The sequence below is a fragment of the Prionailurus viverrinus genome, chromosome D3, assembly GCF_022837055.1.
Source record: "Prionailurus viverrinus isolate Anna chromosome D3, UM_Priviv_1.0, whole genome shotgun sequence".
NCBI lineage: Eukaryota > Metazoa > Chordata > Mammalia > Carnivora > Felidae > Prionailurus > Prionailurus viverrinus.
Genome location: NC_062572.1, coordinates 75875351 through 75885065, shown reverse-complemented (window position 1 = coordinate 75885065; position 9715 = coordinate 75875351). Strand labels below are relative to the sequence as shown.

The 9715-nt window shown below is 43.3% G+C and overlaps 1 protein-coding gene across 15 annotated transcripts in view; it reads left to right on the top strand.

Annotated features, from left to right (window-relative positions):
- The first annotated feature begins 5051 nt into the window (after positions 1 to 5051).
- TCF4 (transcription factor 4) overlaps positions 5052 to 9715 on the top strand; it is a 351095-nt gene continuing 346431 nt past the window's right edge. For 6 of the 15 annotated variants that reach the window (XR_007145686.1, XM_047826990.1, XM_047826977.1 and 3 more), the window contains exons 1-3: positions 5052 to 5238; positions 7431 to 7522; positions 9218 to 9290. Coding sequence is in view for 14 of the 15 variants with exons in the window: in XM_047826990.1 (XP_047682946.1) it covers positions 7451 to 7522; positions 9218 to 9290 (145 nt within the window). In the remaining variant the exon portion in view is untranslated. Of the gene's footprint in view, positions 5239 to 5983; positions 6065 to 6389; positions 6509 to 7430; positions 7523 to 8742; positions 8762 to 9217; positions 9291 to 9715 lie in introns of those variants that run through there. The other 9 variants (XM_047826976.1, XM_047826969.1, XM_047826979.1 and 6 more) reach the window with 7 other exon arrangements.

Below are 9715 nucleotides of genomic sequence, written 5' to 3'. Positions count from 1 at the left end.
TCCAATAAGGAAGGTTTGTTATGGTTTGTTAACCATATGGTTTGTTGGGGCGCCTGGGTGGCTCAGTCAGTTAAGCGTCCGACTTCGGCGCAGATCATGGTCTCATGGTTCGTGAGTTCGAGCCCCAAGTCAGGCTCTGTGCTGACAGCTCAGAGCCTGGAGCCTGCTTCAGGTTCTGGGTCTCGGCCTCTCCCCCAGTCGCGCTCTGTCTCTCTCTCAAAACTAAATAAACATTAAAACAATTAAAAAAAAAACACCGTATGGTTTGTTAAGGTTATTAAAGTCATGGCACATGCCACTGAGCTATAAGCAGAAGCATGGTTTATCTGTGTCTGAATCTTAGCTCTGCCAGGTAGTGGCTTTGTGACCTCAGGAAAATTATTATATGTCCAAGCCCTGGTGTTCTCATCCATAAAATGTTATAATAGTGAAGCAATACTATGACAGCAGCTCTTAACACATTCGTAACAATGAAGAGACTGCTTTCACGATTGGGTAAATTAAGGCAATTATCCCTTAGGGTCTAGGATTCAGGTGACAAGGGGCCGGTGGCCTGTTGGCCTGTTTCAAATCACACTGAACATTCACTGCCAACATTTGCCAATAATGATATCAGGGTAAAATGAAACCTTAAAGAGAGCCGGATTTGAAAAGGTATGACAGCTGCACTCTTCAGTATAAAGTGTGCATCTTAAGAATAAAGATAGATTCTTGATCCACCTATTTAACAAAAAGTTATCAAACACCTCCAGATACCACCACCAATGCCAGACATTGCATTAGGTGCGGGTACATAGAGTGAACAAGATTCATGCAGTCCCTGCAGTATGGAGTCTACAGTCTGATGGAGAAGACAGGCAATATAAAAGTAAACGTATTAACAAAAGGATACCAATTGGGAAAAGTGCCACTAAGGACATAAAGCTGATGTGGCAGAGACTAATAAGAGGGATGCTCACTTTAGACAGAATAGTTAGGAAGGTCTCTAGGAAGAGGTGATATTTGGGCTGAGACCAGAAGGATGTTAAGGGACCAGCTGTGTGAACAACCAAGAGAAAAATCCTGGGACCAGTAAATGCAAAAGGCCCTGAGTATGTGGGACTGTGTATCATGATGCTCTGGACTTCTTCCACACACACTGACTAATCCCTTCTCTTCTGTCCTGCCTGCTGCTTTTCTGACTCAGCCTTGCAGTGCATGTGGGGCTCTAGTTCAGGGTCCTTGATGATTGCGTCCTTTGATATATCAACCTAAAATTATTCCAGGAGTCCTTCCTTTTCCACATACATTCCACAGGCTGTACCTTGCTCACTGTGACTTCGCCATTCATTCTGATTTTGTTACCTGCATTTTTGCCTTAGGGCCTGACAGAAGAGATGTTGATACAAAGTAGACTCTCAAATATTATTTGCTAAATTTTTGGATGCATTTCATTAGATCATCAAGGAACTGTTATTTTTGTTTGTAGTTTTGTCTGCTTATTTATTTTAATACGGGCAGGATTGGGGGAGATCAAACGGGTGAAATTTGAAGAAGAATGGTACGGCTTTCTAGAGTGGCATTCAGTTACTGGAGGGCTACTTCTGCCTCTATAATTCATTAGTGATGTGACCTTGGACAAGCCATCCCACTTGAACCTTGACATCTTGAACCAAACTCCAGGATTTGGTCCAAGCACCCTTCAATGTCTGTTCTTTTCTATGACTCATTGGGTTTCAATATTGGCCACTCCTTCCACATTCCTAGGAAATAAATGTTATTTTTAGACATCAACTTAGTTTATGCAATAATTATACCTTACATTTCATAAGAATTTGTCATTTTCAGAGTATGTTAATCTCTACCAACTCATTGGATTTTAACCAGTCATGTAAAGTATGGAAGACAAGTTATTATTATTTTTTTTTACATGTGACAAGATGTGAAATTTGTCCAAGGTCACAACACAGTAGAAAGGGGAATGACACTTGTATATACTGTCCTGACTGTATGTGGCACAATTAATTGGATAGAATCCCTACCGTGTGAGTGGAATAGTGTTTATGCCCTAGAATAGTGATGACTCCTTTTTTTTTTTTTTTAATGTTAAGGATTGTTTTGAAATGCTGAAATCAAAAGAATCTTTTTTTTTCCCCCAAAGTTTTTAGTTGTAAGAATCAGAAAAGTCCTCAGGTTAGCTCACTTAGGGAAGGGGAATATGGCAGGAGTAGCAGTCTTATGGACAGGAGGCAAGGTGGCCTCTATAATAAATGGGAATAAACTTTATAATAAATGGGAAATAAACTCATTTCTTCCTAGGACTCAACTGTCTACTTTTCTCAGAACGTCTAAGATCTTTCTTATCTAAAGAGCAGTTCTCTCTGCTTACTCATGGTTCTTGCTTCCCTATAACCATGGCTCACATGGCTTGGCTTCCTGACACTCTGGCCGGCTGACTCCAACAAGTCAGATCATAGACCACTCCTCTTTTACTTCCTGTGATCCAATCAGCTGGGGCTGGTGAAACTGGGACAGGAAGGTTATAGAAAGGTCATATGGTACCCACATCAAGTTCTACCTCTGTGTCAGGACTTAAGGACAGGATTTTTAAGGAACAGAGTCCATAGAATGGAACAGGCATCCCCAAACCTATCTGCTACACTTACCTATTTATCCAAGTTTCACAAAATTCTACTGAGTCTTCCTTTCTAAGGTGTCTCCAATCTTCGTAAGCATAACTTCGTAGATATACCTATTCTTCTTATAGTTCATGGAAAACAAAACAAAACAAAACAAAACAAAACAAAACAAAACAAACAATCCACATTTGTCCCTTAATTTAAGATAGGAAGGGTGGTTGCATGGTTTTCTGACTGTGGGATGCAGTTTAAAAAAAGTACTAGCAATCACTTGGGGGCAATGAGGTCCCCCACCTGATCCTGTCAATTGTTTCTGGACAGATCATTCATTCCTCTTGAAATTCAGGAAAGGGAGGCTTTTGCAATCTAACTAGAAACTAGAAAGAATCTTAAGGGATTATCTAATCTAGCCTCTGTATTTTACAGTAAAACACATTGACCTCAAGCCTTAGGTCACAGAGTTGATTAGAGGTAGAACCAATGGAATACTTCTCTTAAACAAATGTTTGTGAACTTTTTATTACATCATCTCAGTACAGTGCTGTAGAGGCTTTACTCTGAGAATCACAGATAATGATTGTAATAATGCAGCATAAAGTAGTGTCTACATGTAAACTTTAAGATGAGAACATGGAATGGGGATGGAAAACAGGAATCTTCACAATGTGTGAATAGACAGGAAACAACCTAAAAATGCTCTAATTCTTGTTTTCTAAAAGCTTACATATAAACAAAAGATCTTGAAGATTGATCTGAACTCTCTTACTGCCACAAAATTGCATCAGAAAATGGAGATTAGGCAGTTCCTGCTGCCAGATGGTATAGGAATGTGGTTGAATGTCAACTCTGATCCTAGACTGCCTGTCTTCAAAGGTGAGTGCTATCACTTACTAAAATTGTGTACTTTTAGGCAAGTTTGTATCATTTTCCAAAGTGCCCTGGGTCAAGCTACTCAACATTGCTTGCTTCTGATTCTCTGTATGTTAAACATAAAAGATGTCATATAAATATATATAAATATAACAATATTGTAAGACACACTCTATAGAGTCATTCGCAGGATTAGAACGGCCAATACTTGAGAAATTCTTGAACAGTGTTTGGCACATAGTAAAGCCACTATGGAAGTGTTAACCTATCATGATTATTACTCTTTTCTCCGGTGGGAGTACAATTACACTGGTGGAATAGAGAAATCTCCATTTAAAATCCCGTGGGCTAGATTAGTGATATCAGTTAGTTTAGCTGGAATTAGAGATGGAAAGGGAAATTTTCTTCTCTGGTGACTCCATCTTTATCCCTTTAACTCAGGAAATTCGGAAGGTGATCACGATTTGCATGCCACAGACCAGAAAGCAGGCTAGAGAAGGTAACTGCTCGCCCAGAACTAGAAGTTGAGTCAGTAGTGGTTCAAGGTACAAACTCGATTTGTCTAAGACGCTATAACCTAAAGTCTTCTCCAAGTGAAGACTTTCTGGACTTAGGAAGTTCTCACTCCTCCAGGGTCAAAAAAAAAAAAAAAAAAAAAAAAAAAAGGGGTGTGTTGGGGGGGGGTGGGGAGTGGTGGTGGAGGGCACCCTCATACCTCTTCAAGCCCGGCATCTACAACTTGGTACAGCCGCCTTTTCCCACGCTGTTTAAGGCTAGCTAAGAGGACTGGCTCCACACTGCGGGAGAATCCGAGCTCTGGCTTTCTGTTGCTGAGGCCAGCCTCCCTCAGGGTGAGCCAGGGGATCTGACTCCCCTGCGCAAATCTGTGGCGTGTAATGCCTTCATTTACTTAGAAACTACACTTCTGAGTAAAAACAACAACAAAAGCCCAGGAAAGACCAAGCAAAGGGAGCAAGAAGAAGCGCGCAGGAACACGCTTGGGCCTGGGAACAGCCCCAACCTCATGAGCCCTGGCAGTTTAGCCCCCACGCGCGACACCCGACCGAGCGCAGCCACCCGCCTCCGGTCCCGGAGGAGGCGTGGCCCGCACGCGCCGCCATCTTGGGCGCCTCTCTAGGCGCCGTGTTTACTACTCTATGATCGCCCGCTCCCGCCCCGCCCCTCCCCAGTCATTGTCTGGAGGAGCAGCCGCGGCCGCAGCGCCTTCTCTTTATAAGCCCGCAGTGCCCGGATGTGAATGGATTACAATGTATCTTTCAGGGAAACCTATTATTATCAATGTGACTCCACTGGGGAGTCAATGGTGATGATGATGAGGAGGAGGAGGATGATGATGATGAGACACCTCTAAACTTGGAACAAGTTTAAGACTTTATAAGAGGAGAAGAAAAAAAAACCACCAACAAGATTTGTTTGAGGAAAAATTCTAACTATCCTGTATTGATATTTTTTTTATAAACAATAAGAAAAAGTTGTTGGATTTTTTTTTAATGATTTCTTTTTTGGGGGAGGGGATTTTGTTGCAGTTTTACGGTGGAAAATGCAAAAACCAGAACCAGGTGCATAATCTTGTATTCTGTGGATATCCCTGGAGCAGAACTGAGTACCAGTTAAAATACTTTTTTGGGGGATACACATGTGAGATACTAAGTACTTGCAGAAGATTTTTGTCTTTCTTTTTAAAGTCACTTTCCTTGGAATATTGTGAGCATATTTGTGGCCATTTAAGGTAACGTTACAATTTGCTGTCAGAGTAAACTGTTTGTAATTGAATTTAATTTTTAAAATGTCGATCCCAATGTTTTATTAAAACAAAAGGAACAACCTATTAAATAATTGCCAATGGGAAAAAGTGTGTGCATGCATTTTGTGTATGTACTAGCACATCTAGCAATAACAGGGTTTCTGGAATGTGTATTTTAACACACGTTAAAATAGCGTATGTTGCATATACTGGATAAAGCACGCTTGTTATTACGAAACGATAGAATTATGAAGCTTAATTTTTATCCTAAAAAGTGATGTGAAAAAGTATGTTTTAAGAGCATGCAAGGCCTGTAATGGTAAATGTTGAATTCAAAACTTACAAGTGCTGGCGAACGGGGACTTAGCGTGGCTAGGAACTCAAGTGTAAAAACAAAACAACATCCACCCTCAAAAATTGCCTTTTTTTTTTTTTTTTGGCGAAGTTTGCAGCTATACTAATCTGTGACTTGAAAGGAAGGGGAAAGAAAGTATGCAATTTAGGTTTCGCCCCCAATGCAAAAGTACCGAAATGAAAATCTCCCCAGCAAAATGTGGCTTGGTTTATATATGGAAAAGAAAAATATTGTTCCTCTTGGCAAAGTCTTTTTGCATCACGTGTATTTGCAGCCTAGTATAAACTTGCTTTGCTGTGTGTGGATGTGTGAGTGAGAGGGAACGAGAGTCAGAGAAAGAAAGAAGTGAGGGGATGTAAACTCGAATAAATTTCAAAGTGCCTCCGATGGATGAAACGGGCAAAAACTGAACTGTTCAGGCTTCAGATTGTAACTGACGATCTGAGGGAAAATGAGGTGCTCGATGAATTTTCGTTTGTATTTTTTTGCGAGGCGGGGGAGGTGTTGAGATTTTTTTTTTTTTCCCTCGGGGGGGGGGTGGGGTGCATCCCAGCCAGCCCGACCCGAGCGAGCCGCGTCTCCCCGCCGGAGCCCCCCCACCCATTTCTTTGCTGAACTTGCAATTCCGTGCGCCTCGGCGTGTTTCCCCCTCCCCCCTTCCCTCGTCCCCTCCCCTCCCCGGAGAAGAGAGTTGGTGTTAAGAGTCAGGGATCTTGGCTGTGTGTCTGCGGATCTGTAGTGGCGGCGGCGGCGGCGGCGGCGGCGGCGGCGGCGGCGGGGAAGGAGCAGGAGCGGGCGCGGGCGCAGGAGGCGGAGGTGGTGGTGGTGGAGGCAGTGGTTAGACATGAACGCCGCCTCGGCGCCGGCGGTGCACGGAGAGCCCCTTCTCGCGCGCGGGCGGTAGGTACGGGCGCCGGCGGGGCTCGGCGGGCTGATGCGCCGGGCGGCGCGGGGCTGGGGCTCGGCGGCTCCGCACGCGGCTCCGCGCCTCCCGAGCCGCGGGCTCCCGGCTCCCGGCGCTCCCAGAAGAGACACCCCTTCCCCTCCCGCGCCTCTTCCCTCCCCCTCGTCTCTACCTCCCCCCCACCCCCCTCCCCAGTCATGCCACTCGGAGGGGCCGATGACTTTGCCAAGGGCCTGACTTTAATTTCTACAACCCTTTCTTTCACAAATTAGGGTGCTGGACAATTACAGGACCCGACCCTCCACTCTGCTCCCCCCTTTCGCCGACCCTGTCACCCCTCCCCCTTTGGACGTGTTTTCACTCCAGAGACGCTCATCTTTAATTTCTTTATAGCTACTTTGAAATGCAGAGGGGAGTGGTGTGTGTGAGTGTGTGTGTGCGTGCGTGTGTGTGAGTGTGTGTGTGTGTGTGTGTGTGTGTGTGTGTGTGTGAGGGGGGTGGGGTGGAAGGTGGGGGGGAAAGTTGAGACCGGATCGTTCTGAGTAGTTTCTCTTTTCTCTGTGATCCATTCATTTCTCGCTCTACCTCCTGTTGCATAAAATGATGCGCTGAAGAGCGGCTTTTTTTTTTCCCCTCCTTTCCCGGATTTGGTTTTATAGTGGATGTTACCAGTTTTGATCGTCTCTTTGGAAATACAATATCAGTATCGCTTTTTTTTTTTTTTTTTTTTGCTATTGCTGCCTATTCCATCTTAAAAAAAAAAAAACAAAACTCTCCCATCCCTCCCTCCTTTCCGCCTTAATCCCGCCCGCCCCCACATCCCCACCCCCCAACCCCCCCAGTCTCCAAAAATCCGATTGTGTTTTCTCCAAGGATTGGGACTGGATTTTCTGATTGCGGTTATTTCCATGTTTCTAGGTTTGTGTGATTTTGCTAAAATGCATCACCAACAGCGAATGGCTGCCTTAGGGACGGACAAAGAGCTGAGTGATTTACTGGATTTCAGTGCGGTAAGAAAGAACGGTGGAAACTAACAACAGCTGTGAAAAACAAAACAAAACAAAACAAAAAACCCAAACACTTCAGCTAGAAACCAATAGTAATCTAAAGGACAGGAATAATTTTTTAATTGGCTGAATCTTTGGCAAACATGAAGGTCTTTTTGATAAGTTTTTAACTACAATTTTTGGGTGTGATGGACGATTCAGGCTTTTTTTTTTTTCCCAGAGTGTAAAATTACTTGCCTTGAATTCCCTACCCACCGGACCCTCAAAATAATGGAACCTCCCCCCAAATGAAAGGACAAACAGACCACCCTAAAACTTGGCCTTACCTGGACATGAGAGTACTAATACTTTGCGCAGTATTCCTTTTATTTTTGTTTTTCTGCAAATGGAAAGGAGCAACTAGGAGACCCAGTTGTCTCTTAAAGTTCTAAATTGATGATGCTTTGGATACGTATTAGTTACATCTCTTTCTAGGATTCTGAAAACTCGTGCATATGTGCTGGGCACACACTCTTTAGAACCCTTTAGACCGGGTTGGTACATTTCACAGTCGTGAGATCAGCACAAAGCAAAACTTGCACACTTGTGGAGTTTTACGGCTGTAGTTGGTCCTGCATCCCTTTGCTTCCCTTTCCCAAATCAAGTCCCAGACCCGGCAGGGGAATTCATTCATTTTTAATGCCGAGAGAGTTTGGTGTAAGATGCATTTGCAAAGCAAAATAAAAAGAATCCACAAAACACACAAATAAAATCCAAACCGCCTTCTAAGTGGGGCTCTTTCATGTTGCTGCTGCCGCTGCCGCCGCCGCCGCCGCCGCCGCCGCCGCCGCCTCCGCTGCTGCTGCTGCTGCTGCTGCTGCTGCTGCTGCTGCTGTTGCTGTTGCTGCTGCTGCTTCTTCTGGACCTTCTTCTGGAGAAATGGCTTTCGGAAGTTTTGCCAGGAAACGTAGCCCTAGGCAGCTTTGTAGCCCCCTTTCTGCTTGCTGCACTTTCTCCATTCGTTCCTTTGCTTTTTGCAGGCTCTGACTCAGGGAAGGTGCGCATTATCCACTAGATACGTCGAAGAAGAGGGAAGCCAATTAGGGTCGAAATAAATGCTGGAGAGAGAGAGAGAGAGAGAGTGAGAGAGAGAGAGAGAGAGAGTGAGAGAGGGAGAGAGAGAGAGAGTGAGAAAGAGTGAGAGAGAGAGAGTCTTGCTACAAATTGCTCTCATGTTAGAGACGAAATGAGAATTTAGTGCAGGTGGCACTTTTATATTTATTTGGGTTCACATATGACAGGCAAATCCTATACGGGATGGAAATGGACATTGCCACGTTTATGGCCAAGGTTTTCAGCATAAAGCAAACAACTTTTTTCTTCTCCTTTGTAAAACTAGTGTTTTCTGGAGAGGCCGCTGCCCTCCACCCTGAATCTTGATAACATTATGGGGACTGTTTGTTTAAAGTGGACCAGTGCTGCCTAGTGCTGGCAGTCTAATGAACCTGAGGAAAAATTAAGAACAGAGTGGTAAAAGGGGGGGGGTGACTGGTAATGTTATGCTTGTTTTAGTTTTAAGTTGGATGGTGATGTATTTTACTAAAATGAACCCTTAACGTAAACTCTTAAGCTATTTGGTAAGAGTCTGAAAGATCTTTGACGAACTCTGAAGGCACAAATGTCTTTTTTTCAACAGTAATATTTCTTTGTTTCTTTTAGATGTTTTCACCTCCTGTGAGCAGTGGGAAAAATGGACCAACTTCTTTGGCGAGTGGACATTTTACTGGCTCAAGTATGTAAATTCTTTTCTTAGCATGTAGTTAAATGTTCTTAGCTGTTTATTCACTCATTGTATATTTTTGGCTCTGTTGAAGTGTTCTGGAAAAGTCATTGAAATTGTAGCCTGTAATGATATGGTTATTTCACTGTCCATCAGTGGTATAACTTACACAAAATGTTATCTTTTGCAGAATTAAAATTAGGCCTTTTTTTTTAAATCAAGGAAATTGTCTCAGAATTCCATTACTTAATTTAAAAGCAATTTTCTAATACAGTTGTAATCAAACATGTGAAGATAAGGCCAGTGTTGACACGGGGAAAATTAATTTATTTCCCTATTTGAAAATAGAGGGAAAAATCTAACTTTCAAAAAAAAGGGAAAATCCCTCGTAAATAATATTAATTATTAGGTACTATGTATAATTAACCCTTTTAAAG